This window comes from Lithobates pipiens, unplaced genomic scaffold (assembly GCF_037356315.1).
Source record: "Lithobates pipiens isolate NorthernLeopardFrog02 unplaced genomic scaffold, aLitPip1_a1.2 Scaffold_1, whole genome shotgun sequence".
In the NCBI taxonomy this organism is placed as follows: Eukaryota; Metazoa; Chordata; class Amphibia; order Anura; family Ranidae; genus Lithobates; species Lithobates pipiens.
Window position 1 is genome coordinate 196666591 of NW_027507685.1, and position 19548 is coordinate 196686138.

At 43.3% G+C, this 19548-nt stretch overlaps 1 protein-coding gene across 2 annotated transcripts in view; it reads left to right on the forward strand.

The window, feature by feature from the left end:
• The window catches only part of LOC143981747 (adenosine deaminase domain-containing protein 1-like), a 73347-nt gene that overhangs the window by 40335 nt on the left and 13464 nt on the right, over positions 1-19548 (forward strand). For both annotated transcript variants that reach the window (XM_077479810.1, XM_077479821.1), the window contains exons 4-7: positions 3959-4081; positions 5964-6111; positions 9339-9503; positions 16119-16327. In XM_077479810.1, the coding sequence (XP_077335936.1) occupies positions 3959-4081; positions 5964-6111; positions 9339-9503; positions 16119-16327 (645 nt within the window). The remainder of the gene's footprint in view (positions 1-3958; positions 4082-5963; positions 6112-9338; positions 9504-16118; positions 16328-19548) is intronic.

Below are 19548 nucleotides of genomic sequence, written 5' to 3' on the forward strand. Positions count from 1 at the left end.
TGGGAAAAAATGACAACTTAAAAAAACTCACCATGCTACTTACTTAATACCTTGGGATGTCTACTTTGTAAAAAGGGGTCATTTGGGGGGTATTTGTACTTTCCTGACTAGTTAGAGTCTCAAGAAATTAGATACACCTGATGTACTGAAGGCCTGATCAGAAGTGATGAATTTTCAGTGATTGGCACCATAGATTGTAGACTCTATAACTTTCACAAAGACCAAATAATATATACTAATGTGGGTTATTTTTACCAAAGATATGTAGCAGTATAAATTTTGGCCAAAATTTATGAAGAAAAATTACTAATTAGCAAAAATTTATGACAGAAACGAAGAAAAAGGCATTTTTTTCACAAAATTTACGTTTTATTTTATTTATAGCACAAAAAATAAAAAACCCACTAGTGATTAAATACCACTAAAAGAAAGCTCTATTTGTGTGGAAAAAAGGACGCAAGTTTCATATGGATACTGTGTTGGATGACTGAGTAATTGTCATTCAAAATGTGAGAGCGCTGAAAGCTGAAAATTGGTCTGGTCAGGAAGGGGGTGTAACTGCACTGTACTGAGGTGGTTAAAAGTGTGGAACTCCGCTTTAAAATAATTTTTGCTAGAAAAGTACTTAGAACCCCAAAACATTGTATATTTTTTTTTTTTTAGCAGAGACTCTAGTCTAGAGAATAAAATGGTGGTTGTTGCAATATGTCACACTGTATTTGCACAGCAGTCTTTCAAATGTATGTATTTGCGAAGCTGTCTGATATACTTGATGTGCCTGTTTTTAAAAGTTCTGAGGTGAGAGTTCTGGGAGCATAGAGTTTCCTGTGTTTATATGAACATCTTTCTTTGCACCATTCCTTGAACGCATCTGATGCTATTGAACCAAGATTTTGGGACTGTTCTTTGTGCCTATTTTTTATGCATTTATTTTTTTTGCACTTATATTAATTTTGGTTTTAAGCACGTAGCACTTTTTAGTAACATTTGGGTTGCGCAGGACCACTCTATATTTATAATTGCTATTGTGGTATTATGTGTAATATCATTTAGGTCCAGCTGCAATGCACTAGCACTTTATTGCATATTTACACGTATAACGTTTTTCTGAAATTATTGGTTAAGTGCATTTTTTGCTTATTCACATATTTATGCACCGTGTTATAAGAGTATTATTACCTCTTTCTCTTTTTCCTTTTATATATATTTTATATATATGTATTTATGCACTGGTTTATAAGAGGAATATCACCCCCCCTTTTTCTTCATATACATTTTTTTACCTTGAATTAGTAGCGTGACGGCTTCACTCATTATCTTAGTCTTTCAAATGCAATTTAATTTAAATACACTTTAATGAATAAAAAAAAAAACTAAACAGTACAGTTAGCCCAATTTTTTATTTTTTTTTGCATAATGTGAAAGGTGTTACGCCACAAGAATCATGATCTTTGTTCTAAGCAAAAAAATCATGATTCTCTTTTTGGGCAGAATCGTGCAGCAATATTAAAAACCAGCTCCCAGGTTTTACTGTCAATGTTTAATTAACCACTTCCGGTCTGCAATATTTTTATGGCAGCAGCTAGCTGTTATAACCCCAGTATCCTCTTCTTTGGCCAGCAGTCCGCTTTCCGATAAGAGCAGTCTCTGCAGCGGATTTGCTGCGAGATCACTTTTATCAATGGAGAGGGCGCCCCTCCCGCCATGCTTCCGTGCCCTCCGCCGCTTACCGGAGCCGTCGGCAGCGGAGGTGATGAGATCTTCACCCTTGCTGGGCATGGAGAAGAGTGAGAGGAAGATGGCACCCGTCTCCATAACATTGCAAGGCGGAAGAAATGTCAAAACGTCACTTCTACCCATAGCTCTTAAAGGGCCATTATTTTTTTTATAAGACAATTTTTTTTTTTTCTATTGCATTTTAGTGTAAATATGAGATTTGAGGTCTTTTTGACCCCAGATCTCATATTTAAGAGGTCCTGTCATGTGTTTTTTCTATTACAAGGGATGTTTACATTCCTTGTAATAGGAATAAAAGTGACAGAATTTATTTTAAATTTTTTTAAAAACAGTGTAAAAAGAAAAAGGTAAAATAAATAAGAACATTTTTTATTTTTTTTTTAAACACCCCGTCCCGCCGAGCTCGTGTGCAGAAGCAAATGCATAAGTGAGTAGCGCCCGCATATGAAAGCGGTGTTCAAACCACACATGTGAGATATCGCTGCGATCGGTAGAGTGAGAGCAATAATTCTAGCCCTAGACCTCCTGTAAAACACACAACTTGAAAGAATTTTTTTAAAAGGTCGCCTATGGAGATTTTTAAGGATAAAAGTTGTCGCCATTCCACAAGCGGGTGCAATTTTGAAGCGTGACATGGTGGGTATCAATTTACTCTGCGTAAAATTATCTCACACAATATCAAAAAAAAATTGGGCTGTTGTCCTTTTTTTTTTTTTTTTTTATTAAAAAAAGTGTATTTTTTCCAAAAAAAGTGTGCTTGTAAGACCGCTGAAGCGGGCAAATATGGTGGGACAGAAAGTATTGCAACGACTCCCATTTTATTCTCTAGGGTGTTAGAAAAAAAATGTAGAATGTTTGGGGTTATAAGTAATTTTCTAGCAAAAAAACTGTTTTTACCACTTCCAGACAGCCCTGTGTGTGTGTGTATATGTATTTATGTATATATATATATATATATATATATATATATATATATATATATATATATATATATATATATATATATATATATATATATATCCTGGTGTTTAACCAGGATCCTGGTGTTTAACCCCTTCACACCCGCGCTATAGCTGAAGGACAGCTACAGCGTAGGCACACTTTGCTGGGAGGCCATCTATTGACATCCGTGATCACGTGGGCGTCAAGCTCTGTGATCACTAAATCGTTCAGGCTCAGCTGTTTCGGGTTAATGGGCCAATCACAGCGGTTCTTTACCACGTGATCCGCTGTCTCCAATGACAGCTGATCACAATGTAAACAGAGGCTGGTTTGAGCTAAAGGGACATCGGCACTGATAATCAGGTCACTGATTATCAATCTCTTGATTATCTGTGCAGTCCCAACTGTGCCCACCAGTTCTGCCAATCAGGGATGCCTATCAGTGCAGCCTATCAGTGCAGCCTATCAGCGCACATCAGTGAAGGATAAAAATGACCTGTTTGCAAAATTGTTTAACAAACTATGAAACGGTAAATGGTATTTTTTGATTGTTTATCAAAGAATAAAAACCCCATTGGTGATTAAATACCACTAAAAGAAAGCTGTATGTGTGTGAAAAAAATATATAAAAATTTAATTTGGGTATAATGTTACATGACTGTGCATTTGTCATTCAAAGTGTGACAACGCCGAAAGCTGAAAAATTGGCCTGGGCAGGAAGGGGGTGAAAGTGCCCAGTAGGCAAGTGGTTAAAATAGTACATTTGACTCTCTTCTAATGTTCAGCAGTGAAAACCAGTTGCCTGGCCTGAATACTGTTACAGGAAGGCAGGGGGGAGTTCTTATCCCTATGAAATGTCAAAATGCACAGCAATTTTTGGTCTCTGATGGATTAGGTTGTTGGGATTGTTGATGAATTAAGAGCAGACACCTTATGGTGCCAGAAACACACCCTTACAGCTACCGAAGTAAACCTGTACTGGTTACATCAGTCCATGGTCACTAAATGGCACCTACTGTACATAGTCAAGTAACAAATACCTCTGCCTTTTATAAGCCATCATTTCACAGATTTCACTTAAGAGAAAGCACATGACTGTGCTCCTGGAAAATACAACTTCTAAAACATTATGGCCATATTCAAGCTGTAGTGGGTCACTCAGCCGAGTCCCTTTCCTCCCCTTACACATACTTGTCAAAGCCACAGTCCAGTTCTGTGTTTAGGAGGGTGGGAAGGTGCTTGAGATTGGTTCAACTGTTTAACCTGTTTCCTCTTGCAGAGAATTTTATAACTCACGATGAGAGGTGTGCGGCTGTGAGCTATGATTTCTTCCGCCGTCTTTTGGGTGACAGTGACTATTCCAAACACAGGACCAACCTGGCGGCTTTCATCCTAGCGAAAGGTGGGTAGTCAGTCAGCGCTGTGTGTGAGGGAAGGACCACATATATTGGACTCTTTATTTTTGTGTATTTTTGCCATTGTGAGTTTTGTCTGTGACATCAGTTGATGCTTTTATCATGTAAACCCTATATGATCATTAACATTTTAAAGGATAAGTTCACCTTTGGGATCATGTTACATGTTGCACCCATTTTTAGGCCGGAACACATAACGTGTTCCTACTGCTGCAGCTTCTCCCCAACAGGATACCTCTAGTGACAACAAGCCGAGGATCTCCTCCCCTAACTCACTGTTACAATTAAAAAAAAAAAAGGCCATGCAGGGCTCTGCCAGCCCGGCGGTGTCATTCATTTCAGAGTTCTGTTAATGAAGGGAACTGCCTTTGTGGCTGTCAGCTTGTAGTTCTCATGAATTACCAGGGTGCTGTTGATCTCCCTAGGTAGTTCATTGTCTTTTCCTGCCAGTGTAAGTGCCTACCTGTACAATGCTCAAGCAGACAGCTTACACAGACAGTCTGCAAGAGTCCTGAATTGTACCCATGATCTGCTGATCTTGGCTGCAATGCTTTGCAAGCTCCTAGTAAAAAAATAAATGCAATTTTTTTATCTGCAAAAAAAGTGTGCATTTATTACTTTTGTTTACAAAGGTGAACCTATACTTTAAAGGGCAAGTTCACCTTTACAGAAAAATCTGTAAGGTGAATTTACACAGGACCTCCCCCCCAGTCCCGCTGACCTGGCTCACCCGCTAGGAGACATTGGGTTGCCACCTCACTATCCAGGTCTTAGAAATCCCCTGCAGCTTAATCTCCAAAATTACCTCGTCAGGAGGCACAATTAGGAGCATTCTAATTGGTTGGCGCTGTCACATGGGTGGCACTGGCCAATCAGAACCCGTGTAGTCTGTCCTGTCACTGCAGGTGAAGAGGAGAGAAATCCGCAGGGATTTCAAACCCCCGGACCAGTACAGCGTCGATATGAGCTGTTAGTGTGGTGGATCGCCGGACTCCAGGTTAGCGGGACCGGGTATAATGGGAAGGGGGTCCAGTGTAAAGCCCCATACACACGATCGGATTTTCTGCTGAATTTTTGTCTTCAGATTAACCAAAACCATGTAGTGCAAGGGCCTGCCTGATTGCATACAAATTGAAACTCCTAAGGTTTGACCTCATATTTATATGGTTTTGGTAAATCTGAATACAAAAATCAGCAGAAAGTCTGATAGTGTGTATGGGGCTTAAGTTACACTTTAATTTGTAAATTTTGTGTTAAAAAGACACTAAACAATATCCTGATCCTCTAAAAATAATCTATGCACATCCACAATTTTAGTGGTTCAGTAATAAATTTTTCATGAAATCACTTCTTATGGTGGTTTTCTGCCTCCTTGTAACATCCCATGTGATCTCCTGAGCCTCTCCTTTTCCTCTCACTTGTTTGGAATGGGCAGTGCAGGTGAATTGAAGTTGTGTGCACTGCTCTATTAATGCTACACCTCCCATAGTCCCTAGTTCATCCTGGGAGCATACAGGAAAGGGTGGCTACTTTCCTACAAACTGTACCATGGAAAATGGACGTAGCCAACCTCTAGCCAACAGGAATTTTAAGAAGGCCGAGGGCAATAGAAAGCACTATTTTAAAAGAGAAGTATGGGATTAGAAAAAAAATAATGAAAAATAAAGAAAATAATCATACTCGCCTAGATGAGCGCAGCACCAATCTCAGCTGCAGCTGTCCCCCGCAGCCTCTAAGGCTGAGAACTGAGCGAATAAACACAGCTGATCGCTCAGCTCTTGGTCTTCAACCTGCAGAGAGCCGTGACTGAATCAGACTGAATCAGAATAAACCCCATATCAGTAATTGCTGTATGTTTTCTATTTACAGATGTACCTGGGGAGAAGGGAAATGATGATACCTATGAGGTGGTGGCTCTAGGGACAGGAGTGACCAGCTACCAGGGTTGGCAGGAGTACCAGGGTCTCCTGGTTCATGATAGCCATGCATTAGTTGCTGCAAGAAGAGCCCTGTTAAGGTGAGATATGAAAGACTTTGTATTCTTTTTTTTCCAGAGAACATCGCTAAGCATAGTTTATGCATAAACTGTTAAAATAACAAAAATCAAATGTAATATCAAACAACTACAACTGTTTCTGTGAAATAAACTCATGTGGGAGGACCTGTGTGCGGCTTCTCCCACTTCTCCGCATGTTACAGCATTGTAGGTGACACGGCATTGCTTCCCCTGAATTGGGCAGACAGATGGTAAATATTTAGAATGCCAGGCTTCAGGGAACGGCTCATTTACATGTTAGAAGCCCCCTGCTCAGAAGCTTAGGGGACATTTGCAGACTCCCCACTTCAGTGCACCATTCTCCTCCTCTGATCCCAGCCAAGTAACATCCCAGTATGTGCAGGAAGTAAAAAATGCTCTATAGTGCAGTACCAAAATAAACGTCCACAGCTTTATTCAAAGTTCAGGCAGTCCCTGACTCATACTTACAAATGGAGGGAAACAGGAAGTGAGAGGAAATCTACCCCTAGGAAGGGAAATTCCGTCCTATAAAAGTTATCATGGGGAATACTGTAGGTGTCTCCACTAAAGCTTTATCACCTATCCTTGTTTCAATGACAACCCAAATTTTCTAAATCCAATTGTCATTGGGACAGAAAGTGGGGTGGAATCTTCTGAACAGGGGCACAGACAGCAAAACAAATGTTACAGGAGTATTAACCCTTCCCATGCTATCCAAAAAACATAAAAATATTTTTTTGGGCTGGAGTTACTTAAAAAAAATTTACTCGTTCCTACTTGCAGTATCTCACAAAAGTGAGTATACTCCTCACATTTTTTTGTAAATATTTTAGATCTTTTCATGTTACAACACTGAAGAAACAAACAAGATATTTGGGGGGCACACCCTAAAAAAAATGCATAAAGATGGTGCTGCCATAAGACCATACAACAGAAAAAAAATATTACAGCGCACACATGCAAAACTAACATTTACCTCCAGCAAGGCTTTTTAAAAACGTCTAGATATTTTCAAAAAACATTGTCAAAAAATATGGGGATTTGGTCACACCATATTGCTATACGGAGCTTAAGCCCACTTACTGAGACAAAGTACCCCATGATTAGTGGGTCCTACACTATCCATAGACTGGGAGATCCTGCTTCTCTGAACCATGGGAGCAATACTCCTCTATATGGGAGAACATGAGGTCTCCACCATGACACAGGTGGTCACTAATGAGAGGTACTTACTGAGGGAGTGGGGAGCTTCGTATAACAATATGGTGTGACCAAATCCCCATATTTTTTGAAAATGTCTAGGTGTTTTTAAAAAGCCTTGCTGGAGGTAAATGTTAGTTTTGCATGTGTGCGCTGTAATATTTTTGTTAACATTGAAGAAACGACACTTTGCTACAATGTAAAGTAGTGAGTGTACAGCTTGTATAAGTGCCGGTTCACACTACCGCGACTTGTCAGGCGACTTAGCCGCCTGACAAGTCGCGCTCCGTTCTGTACTACGGAACCGTTCTAATAGGAGCGACTCAAGTCGCTCCGACTTAGAAAAAGGTTCCTGTAGTATTTTCGGGGCGACTTCAGGCGACTTGCATTGACTTCTATACAGAAGTCATTTTGCAAGTCGCCGCTGAAATCGTGTGCAGGTCGCGTCTGTGAGACGCGCTGCAAGTCACGTCGCCCCTGTGTGAACGGGGGCTAAGAGTGTAAATTTGCTGTCCCCTCAAAATAAATCAACACACGGCCATTAATGTCTAAACCTCTGGCAATAAAAGTGAGTACACCCCTAAGGCCCCTTTCTCACTTGTGTGACTTTTTCTGCGACTTGAGACTGCAAAATCACATGACAAGTTGTTTCCCTTGATTTCCAATGATAACCATTCATGTATGTGTGACTTCAAGTCGTGCCAACTTCAAAATAGTCCCTTGTACTACTTTGGTCCGACTTTCATGCGAGTTGAGGTCCATAGACCTCAAGTATACACAGTCATTCCCTGAAATTGCAGCTGTAAAATTGCGTGATTTTTAAGTTGTGGCAGTGTGAAAGGGGTCTTAGTGAAAATATCCAAATTGGGCCCAATTCGACATTTTTTTCTCCCCGTTGTCACATGACTTTGTTAGTGTTACAAGATCTCAGGTGTGAATGGGGACCAGGTGTGTTAAATTTGATGTTATCGCTCTCACTCTCTCATACTGGTCATTGGAAGTTCAACATGACACCTCATGGCAAAGAACTCTAAGGATCCGAAAAAGAATTGTTGCTCTACATAAAGATGGCCTAGGCTATAAGAAGATTGCCAAAACCTTTAAACTGAGCTGTAGCACGGTGGCCAAGACAATACAACAGTTTAACAGGACAAGGTCCACTCAGAATAGGCCTTGCCATGGTTGACTAAAGAAGTTGAATGCACGTGCTCAGCATCAATTCCAGAAGTTGTCTTTGGGAAATAGACGTATGAGTGCTGCCAGCATTGTTGCAGAAGTTGAAGGGGGGTGGGGGGTCAGCCTGTCAGTGCTCAGACCATACGCCACACGTTGCATCAAATTAGTCTACATTGCTGTCATCCCAGAAGGAAGCCTCTTCTAAAGATGATGCACAAGAAAGCCCGCAAACAGTTTGCTGAAGACAAGCAGACTAAGGACATGGATTACTGGAACCATGTCTTGTGGTCTGATGAGACCAAGATAAACTTATTTGGTTCAGATGATGTCAAGCATGTATGGCGGCAACCAGGTGAGGAGACAAATGAGTCTTGCCTACAGTCAAGTATGGTGGTGGGAGTGTCATGGTCTGGGGCTGCATTGTGCAGCTTCAGTTTTTTTTTTTTTGTTTTTTTTCGTAACCAATATGATGAGACAAGTCCTTGAGTTGAGCTGACACGCATTGGTTGGTGAAAGCAGTCATTATAATAAGCCTTTGAGCTGTGTTATTGTAGTGGAGTATTGGCTTTTAAAAAATCCTTGAAAATTTTAGCAGCCAACTCTCAGAAAGCACTTGTTTTATAGAAATCAGGAGGAAAGCCAACGCGTTTCATTGGTAATTTGCTCCCTTCTCCAGGGCTCGGGTTCAAACCTTTACTCATTTTACTGTTGGATCCCAATATTTCTACTGCTGCTCATTGCATTCAGCATCCTATCACTGGATCTGGATTAGTGTCTTTTGTTATGTGATCCTAGCACATTTTGGCTCATACCATGTTGGAACTAAAGCTATTTCTTACCACTTTTCATAGGTACCTATACAAGGAAATAAGCTTGTACTACAGTAAGCTGGATAAGGCATGTGAGAAGTGCATATTTTGTCCCTCTCAGCATAGCCAATTGCTGGTGCTCAAACCAAACATCTTCCTGCATCTCTATCTAAGCTGCATGCCAGACGTAGCCTCTCCATCATGCCTGTAAGTGTCATATGGGTGCAAATGAGTATGTTGTATTTGTATACAGAAGCAAGCCTCATTTATACATGCAGTGCCCTCTGAAGGGCGATCCACACTGGGTCCCTCTTCAGAGGCATTTGGCAGACAGTGAGGATGTGTTATTTTGCCATCTCACTGCTTGTTTAAACCCTTAGAGCAAACATTTGTGTGCTGGCACTGTGTGCATTGCATGTGGTTGCTGGTTGTCCCTATTCAGTTGAATGGGCTTCATTCTGTGGTCAGTACTACCCACTAACGTTATAGGATAACTTTTGTTGCGCCAAAATGCAAAGCATCATGGCCACCACATTTTATGTATAATATATCTATCTATCCATGTCTGCTGTCCTTTCAGCAAGGGAGAGTGATTAGGGGGAGTGGTAAATACATGTCACAACGGCATGTTTACATTGCCCCTCTAACCACAAGTGTAATTGAAATCTAAGAGAACTAATGATGGTAATGGAACATTTTGGGGAATCAGTACAGAAAGTGTATGCCCAGGCATTAGCCAAATTTACCCCTTGGACCTCCTAGAGCAGGGATAGGCAATTAGCGGACCTCCAGCTGTTGCAAAACTACAAGTCCCATCATACTTCTGCCTCTGGGTGTCATGCTTGTGGCTGTCAGTCTTGCTATGCCTCATGGGACTTGTAGTTCTGCAACAGCTGGAGGTCCGCTAATTGCATATGCCTGTCCTAGAGGCTAGAGCTGCATGATTCTGGCCAAAATTACCTCACGATTCTTGCATCGTAAAATCTTTCACATTATACCAAAAAAAACAAACAACCTAACCAGTAAAGTTAGCTTGCTTTTTTCTTTTTTTTTTTCTTTTTTTTTTTTTTATAAATCAGTAACTTTACTGGTTAGCTTTATTATTTTTTTCCCAAAATTACATTTGAAAGACCACTGCACAAATACAATGCGACATAAAAAATTTTCTAGGGTGTCTACTAAAAAATGTATATATATAATTTTTTTATTATTATTATACAGGATTTATATAGCGCCAACAGTTTGCGCAGCGCTTTACAACATGAGGGCAGACAGTACACTTACAATACAAATCAATACAGGAGGGATCAGAGGGTCCTGCTCGTTAGAGCTTACAATCTAGAAGGTAGGGTCAAGTTGAAACAAAAAGGTAATAACTGTGGGGGACGAGCTGATGGAGAAAATGAAAATACAGTTGTTAGGTGTGGGTCAGGTAGGCTTCTCTGAAGAGAAGGGTTTTCAGGGATCGTCTAAAAGCTAATAAAGTAGGAGATAAGCGGACAGATTGGGGTAGGGCATTCCATAGGATTGGAGAGGCTTTGGAAAAGTCCTGGAGGCGAGCATGGGAAGAGGTGATGAGGGAGCTAGAGAGCAGGAGGTCTCGGGAGGAATGAAGAGAACGAGTAGGTTGGTATTTAGAGACTAGGCTAGTGATGTAGCTGGGGGCGAAATTGTGGATGGCTTTGTATGTAGTTGTTAGTATTTTTAATTGTATTCTTTGGCCAGTGGAGAGTGGAAGCCAGTGGAGGATTGACAGAGAGGAGTAGCAGACACAGAGTGATCAGTAAGGTGGATGAGTCTGGCAGCAGCATTCATGATGGATTGAAGAGGTGATAGACTATGTAGAGGTAAGCCAATGAGAAGGGAGTTGCAGTAGTCGAGGCTATAGATGACCAGCGAGTGAATTAAGAGCTTTGTTGTGTCATTGGTTAGAAAGGGGCGTATTTTGGAGATGTTGCGGAGGTTGAGGCGGCAGGATTTGGACAGTGATAGGATGTGTTGTTTGAAGGAGAGTTCAGAGTCCAGGACTACACCTAGAACCTTGGCATGTGGGGGTGGGCTTATGGTTGTTCCATCGATTTTGACAGTGAGATCAGGGGAAGGAGCATATGTGGGAGGAAAAATTATAAGTTTGGTTTTGGATAGATTGAGTTTGAGGAAGTGGTGTGACATCCAGACTGATATATCTGATAGTAAATTAGTGATACGTGAGGAGACAGAGGGAGTGAGCTGAGGGGTAGAGAAATAGATTTGGGTGTCGTCAGCGTAGAGGTGGTATTGGAAGCCATGGGAGGCTATCAGTTGACCCAGGGAGGAGGTGTAGATTGAAAATAGGAGTGGTCCAAGAACAGAACCTTGGGGGACCCCAACAGAGAAAGGAAGCGGAGAGGAGGAAGTAGAGTTGTAATAAACGCTAAAGGTGCGGTTGGATAAGTAGGAAGAGAACCAGCGAAGAGTACAGTCATGGAGACCAAAGGTGTGGAGTTATTTGAGGAGGAGGGGGTGGTCAACTGTATCAAAGGCAGCAGAGAGGTCCAGGAGTAGGAGTACAGAATAATGTTGATTGGTTTTGGCTGTTAGTATATCATTTGTTAGTTTTAGGAGAGCAGTTTCTGTGGAGTGTTGAGGACGAAATCCAGACTGAAGGGGATCAAGAAGGCTATTATTAGCGAGGTGGATGCTCAGTTGGTTGTAGACCAGACATTCGAGCAGTTTGGATAAGAAGGGGAGCAAGGAGATGTGGCGTAGGTTGTTAGGATTGGATGGGTCCAGTGAGAGCTTTTTAAGTATGGTTCTGACAAGTGCTTGTTTTAGAGAGTTGGGGAAGATGCCAGAAGAGAGGGGAGATTGAAAATGTAGGTTAGAGAGTGTAGCATAGAGCCAGAGGGTGAACGTAGCATTTGTGAGGGAACAGGATCCAGAGGGCAGGTGGTAAGGTGGACATTACCAAGTAGTTTAGCAACTTTGTCCATAGTGGTGGGGTTGAAAGAGGGAAGTAATGATTGTGCCTGTGGGCATGAAGTGTAAAGTGTGGAGGGTATCAGAACAGTAGAGATCTCCGCACGAATTGTATCAATCTCCTGGGCAGTGAGTGAGTTGGCGGGTGGAGGCGGAGGAGGATGAAGTAGAGGTGATAAGTTGCTAATGAGAGTGATAAAATAGGTCTGCTTGGCAGAGAGGAGGCTGGAATTGTATTTTTGGAGGGCAGATTTATATTGGTTGAAGTCTCTGAGACTTTTTCTTACACCACAGGCCCTCATGAGCACGACTGTTTTTTCAGACTTCTAGTAACATCTGTTTGCCAAGGTTGAAGGGGCCGGGGCTTGATTCTGTGTGTAGTGAGGGGGCCAGTGAGGCTAGAAGTGAAGCGTTGTAGACAGAAGTGGCTAGGTTGGTGCAGGATAGGGGCGAGATTTTGTCATAGAGGTTGTCGATAGCAGAGAAGAGAAGGGCTGAGATGACGTAGGTTTCTGCGGGTAACTAAGGTGGTTGGAGGGAGAGGAGGACAGGGAGAGAGTGAAACCAATGAGGTGGTGATCAGAGAGAGGGAATGGATAGTTAGAGAGGTTGCATGGAGTGCAAAGGTGAGAAAAAACAAGGTCAAGGATATTGCCTTCGGAGTGAGTAGGAGCATGTATCCTCTGCTTCAGGTCAAAGGAGGAGGTTAGGCTGAGAAGTTTGGAAGAGGCAAGTGTGTTAGTATTAATAGGGATGTTGAAGTCCCCGAGAATGATTGTGGGGATTTCAGAAGAAAGAAAGTAGGATAGCCAGGCAGAGAAGTCATCAAGAAATGTTGATACTGGTCCAGCGGGGCTGTAGATCACAGCTATCCTTAGGGAAATTGGAGTGAAAAGAAGAATGCAGTGTGCTTCAAAAGAGGAGAGTGACAGAGAGGGAGGTGGCTGAAGTACCTGAAAGGTGCTAAGTGGGGCTTGAAGGATTCCGGCACCTCCTCCCTTATGTCCATTGGATCTGGGGGGGCGTGAGTCCAGAGAAGACCACCATGGGATAGGGCAGCAGAAGACGCAGTGTCAAATTCGTGGAGCCAGGTTTCGGTAATGGCGAGTAGGTTAAATGAGTTGGCGATAAAGATGTCGTGGAGAGAGGTGAGTTTGTTGCAGACAGAGTGGGAGTTCCAAAGGGCGCAAGAGAAATGGAGTCTGGTCTTGGGAGGAATAGAAATGGGAACTAAATTGTGTTGATTGCGGCTGCTGCCAGAGGGTGCAGGGTGATGGGTGCATGGGGTACAGTTTGATGATGGAGGCCCAGAGTTTGGGGATATATCTCCAGAGGTTAGGAGAAGCAGGAGGGTGAGGGAGGTAATATGGGAGTGGGATTTATATGAAGGGACATGTCCCAGGGTCTTGGAGAATTTTAGTGTGTGTGGATTTAGAATTAGCAGGAATTAGTGGGTGCAGTAATAAGGAGAGGACAGAAGTGAGGGTGATGTGTGTGTGTGTGTGTGTGTGTATGTGCTGTGGGGGGGAGAGGAGGGGTGAAAGAGAGATAGTTTTAGGATAGAGGACAAAGCTGTCAGAAGGAGTGGTAGAGAGTGCATGTTACAAGGAGAAAGAGCTAAAGGGCTAAACAAGGTCACCTGATGTCTGTGTGGTGTTTTTCAAAGTATTTTCTTGTGTCCCTTCGCTTTGTGCATTTGCTGAAGTGCAGAGTCAGAAGTGCTTCCACTTCTAGAAATCTCCACTTTGAGAAAGAGCCCCAGTTGCAAATGTGCCCCCTGCAATAGCTTCCCCCTAAAGAAGCTTATCTTTATACTGATAGAGGTGGGGTGTGGGTGGATTTCAATTATCACTCAGGAGGTAATAAAGCTTGGCTGGTTAACAGGGCAATATTCTAACTTCAGAAACAGACTAGCAGGAGGGCACTAAAGTTAGACGGGCCATAATTTTGGGTAAGACAAGGGAGATAATAAAGCATTGTAATGTGGACAGGTCTACAGACTGTTGAGCAAAAATAACATACCAGCATTTTTACACACATGAAAAGCAGATAGCAGTGTTTCAGTTTTTGGGTGGAGATGGTTCAGTTAGCACATACCAGCATATATTATGTGTTTGGGGTACTAAGTAAATGTTTATACTTAAGTTCAACAGATAATGTGATTCTTGGTAGACTGCCCAGTGTTTCTCTTCCTTTCTTTTGAGGGCTGTTTTTTCAGAAGAGTAGAGAGAATTCTTTTCATAGAAAGAATTGTGAAACACTTTAGTCAAGATCACGATAACGATTCTTGGCGATTAATTGTGCAGCTCTACTAGAGGCTGATTAGCAGCTGGATTTATTTTACAAGCAGCGGGAGGGGTCGTTCCTCCTCCCCCAATGCAACCCTTTCCCCAATACCTGTCCCGGCCTGGTATCCAATTATGTGGTCCCTGGTCATCTCTATGGTCTAGGAAACTGGAAACAACGGCATTACATTACTTCTAGTTAGGGCAGATGTAAACATTGCTTTTTTTTTTTTGATCAATGTTTTTTGTTCTTTCTTTTCTTTTTTCTCATGCTCTCCAGGGTAGAGGAGAGATCAGAACTCCATAAAGAGGACCTGTCATGCCTCATTTATATCACAGCAGAAGTTGTCAAAAAAAATAAAGGGACATTGTAAAAATAAAATAACTTTTTAAAGCTCCCCCGTCCCTCCTTGCTCACACGCAGAAGTAAACATATACGTTGGTCACGCATGCATATGTAAACTGTGTTCACACCACACATGTGAGGTAACACCACAAACATTATAGCGAGGGAAATAATTCTAATGCTAGACTTCTGTAACTCTAAACTGGTATCCTATTAAAACCTTTTTAAAAGAATTTAAAGCGTTGCCTATGGACAAGTACCGTTTGTCGCCATTTCACAAGTGTGCGAGATTTTAAAGTGTGACATGTTGGGTATCTCCTTGCTCAGCGTAACATCATCTTTTATACTTTACCAAAAAAATCAGGCTATATATATTGTGTTTTTGTGCATTAAAAAAATTGCATTTGAAAAACCAAATACAGTGCAAATACAAATACAGTGTGACATAAAAATACTGCATCGACCACTATTTTATTCCCTAGGGCCCCTGCTAAAAAAAAAAAAAAAAAAAAAAAAAAAAATCTAATGTTTGTGGGTTCTAAGTAATTTTTTTAGAAAAAAAAAAAAAAATGCTGTCAGAAAAGGCTTGCTCTTCAAGTGATTAAAGATTATCCATAACGTGGATAGAGTTTTCAAGTGTGCAGCCCTTTGCATCCTATTCAAATATTAGCATTTACCATTTTTTCATCCTTAGTGGTGTTTATCTCTTGCAGCCACTTGCTCTGTCTACAATGTCTCCTGTGATGGTGGCATGGCATTTTTTAGGCTGGGTTTGCTGTTGGTGACAACAGTGTACCATGCAGATGTGTTGAAATGGCCATTTGCAGTCTCCATCAGAAGATCATGACAAGTTGAACACTTGCTAATAAACCAACACTTTTGAGAGTGTTGATCTCTGTAGTCACCCACAGCTCTCATCAGTTCCCCCTGTTTTCCACATTACCCTCTCCCGCAGTAATATGGAGGTCAACAGGGGGAACCAGTGAAAGCCGCAGAGGACCACGGAGATCAACACTCCTGGAAAGGTAATTTTCCCACCGGACTTTAGGGATCTATTCTCTGCAACAAAGCATCGTTGAGCACTGCATTTGCCAGGCGAGGTATGTATTGAGATTCTCCATTACAGGTATGCACCGTCCTGAAATTCATAATGGGCGCCTGGCTTTTACCTGCTTATATCTATGGTTTATTTTATTTTTTAGACCTTATGTTTTGTCTTACTCTCTCTTCCAGTGCATGGATACCACAATCTTCTGTTCCTCTGAGCATCCACGCTAAGAGCTCTTTGCAGTTATTGTCTAACTGTCCCCCTAGTGTAGCGGCCGCCCGTGTGTGTACTATGTCCGCCACCGACAAGCTTCTTAAGTGGACTGTTCTTGGTGTCCAGGGAGCGCTGCTAAGCCAGTTCATGCAGCCTCTGTATATAACAAGCATTGTAGTAGGTAAGTGTATGTGCAAAGTCAAACTGACCTTTAAAGTTGTAATGGTATAAACTAGACCACACTCTGCTATGACTGAATAAAAATACTTTTGAAGAATTTCAGCTGCTCATACATAAGATTTCTTACAGCAGGTCTGAATGAGAGAAATCTATTGATTCGTCCATCCAAACTAAACAGGATGGAGGAAACATGGAGAAATCTTCCCCAATGGCTATTTCATTCTGACAGTTGCCAGTGGCAGTGGTCAGGTCTCCCAAACAGTGGCTGCATCTGTTTGGATTCAACTGCTGTTCAGCGGTCAATTTTCTACTATGCTCCTTCAGCTCCCTATTGCGCATGCGCGAGTCACGCTGCGCAATAAGGACGGTCCCTGCTGTCTCTGGGATCCGTGTATTTCCCAGCAGACAGCGAGGGCCCTGCAGGAAGTGGCGTAAATACCCACAGATTCTGCGGCTATCTATGCCCAGAAGTGGGTGCAGATACCTGTATTATACAGGTATCTGTACACCCCTCCCCCCTGAAAGGTGTCGATGAGCGGAAGTTCCATTTTAAGGTGGAACTCCGCTTTAAGTGTTATTACTAAGAATTACAGGCCTACAATATAAAATACCAAATTTCTATGCAAAACAATGTACTGCTTTGGGACGCAAAAATCTGACATAATCATACTGCCAGGGAGGTTAATGTAATATTTTTGTTAAAGGTTGGCTGAGTTAGTCCCTGGTGTCTTAATATGGCTTGGATACTCCCTGCCGTGCTTCTGCATAGCGTTTACACTTGAAGTGTAGAAACGTCATGGCACATCCTGTCAGAACAGAGGCTTGGGCAAAACTGTTGCAGCTCTGTACCTCCTCCCCAGGTAACAGTAGATCACTGCTATCATGATCTAATGTGGCTGATTGCAGCCCCCGTGAGACTTGAACTGTTAACATGTTGCAATGATTCATCTCACCCCCTGCACAGTACTACAGTCACCAGTGCTCATGCATCCTGATTTAACCACTTAAGGACCGGAAGGATTTGCCCCATTATTGACCAGGCCATTTTGCTATACAGCACTGCGTCGTTTTAACTGACAATTGCACGGTCGTGGCCGTTATGTCCTTTTTTCCCCCACAAATAGTGCTTGTTGTTGTTTTTTTATTTTTTGCGCTATAAACAAAAAAAGAGCGACAATTTTGAAAAAAAAAAACAAAAACACAATATTTCTAGGGATGCACCGAAATTTCGGCTGCCGAAACATATTGGCCGAAAATGCCCTTTTCGGCAATTTGCCGAAAGGAAAAAACGGCCAATAATTGAGCCGAAAATGTGGCGGGGGCGGAGCACCGCCCCGCCCCTGGTGCTGCCCATCATGTGAGGTCTATAACGCAGGAGAGCCGCCTCCGCCGTCTGGTTCAGTTGAGCGCCGGGAACATCACAGCTTTAATTTCAATAGCTGTGTGTTCCCCCGTCGCGCGCCGTCGCATACAGCCCCTCCCCCTTGTCCGGGGAACTGTGATAGACAGATTACCCTTCCAGATTGGACGGGTGATCTGTCTATCACAGTTCCCCGGACAAGGGGGAGGGGCTGTATGCGACGGCGCGCGATGGAGTAACACACAGCTATTGAAATTAAAGCTGTGATGTTCCCTGCGCTCTATTAAACCAGACGGCGGAGGCGGCTCTCCTCTCTCTTCGCTGCATCACTGGCTGCACGGGGACAACACACTGGCTGCACAGGGGACAACACACTGGCTGCACAGGGGACAACACACTGGCTGCACAGGGGACAACACACTTATCTCTTTTATCATGTCGCCAGTCTCTGACCACCTCCTGTACCATGCCGCCAGTCTCTGACCACCTCCTGTACCATGTCGCCAGTCTCTGACCACCTCCTGCACCATGTCCCCAGTCTCTGACCACCTCCCGTACCATGTCCCCAGTCTCTGACCACCTCCCGTACCATGTCCCCAGTCTCTGACCACCTCCCGTACCATGTCCCCAGTCTCTGACCACCTCCCGTACCATGTCCCCAGTCTCTGACCACCTCCCGTACCATGTCCCCAGTCTCTGACCACCTCCCGTACCATGTCCCCAGTCTCTGACCACCTCCCGTACCATGTCCCCAGTCTCCGACCACCTCCCGTACCATGTCCCCAGTCTCCGACCACCTCCCGTGCCATGTCCCCAGTCTCCGACCACCTCCCGTGCCATGTCCCCAGTCTCTGACCACCTCCCGTGCCATGTCCCCAGTCTCTGACCACCTCCCGTACCATGTCCCCAGTCTCTGACCACCTCCCGTACCATGTCCCCAGTCTCTGACCACCTCCCGTACCATGTCCCCAGTCTCTGACCACCTCCCGTACCATGTCCCCAGTCTCTGACCACCTCCCGTACCATGTCCCCAGTCTCTGACCACCTCCCGTACCATGTCCCCAGTCTCTGACCACCTCCCGTACCATGTCCCCAGTCTCTGACCACCTCCCGTACCATGTCCCCAGTCTCTGACCACCTCCTGTACCATGTCCCCAGTCTCTGACCACCTCCTGTACCATGTCCCCAGTCTCTGACCACCTCCTGTACCATGTCCCCAGTCTCTGACCATCTCCTGTATACATTTTTTTTTAAAAAACAGTCATTTTCGGTATCGGTGCTGTTTCGGTATCGGTTTCGGTTTTCGGCCTAGTGTATTTTTCATTTTCGGTATCGGTTTTGGCACCAAAAAACACATTCGGTGCATCCCTAAATATTTCTCTTTCGTTCATTGACAGACACAGCATTCCATTATTCAGAACCATAGGGTTATATCGCCCCCCTACAGGAGTAGGACACTAGGCAGAAAAAAAAACTTGGCTATGCCTATGGGCAGTCCTAGGAGAAATACATCCCTCTCTGCTATAGGCCTTCAGTTTCTTTTATGCCTAGTCAGGAGTAAGGACCTAGTTCCCTGCAGGGATCTCTGGTCCTGGCAATTGTTTTGTTTTTGCTTTTTAAACTACTTTTTTTTCTCTTCGATTTTTTGTTTCCTGAGATCTACAATTAACTGCCAGACTGGGCGACAGGCTGGATAATCTAGATACAGCGGGCGACAGGCTGGATAATCTAGATCCAGCAGCCCCACTGGACAGGGGCTGGCCATGCGAGTTAAAAGTCTTGTGAGGTCGCATACGACTGCGTTTCGGCCTGTGTTGCAGCGTTCTGCATGGCCGACAGCCCCCCTACTTCGGTAGTGAAGA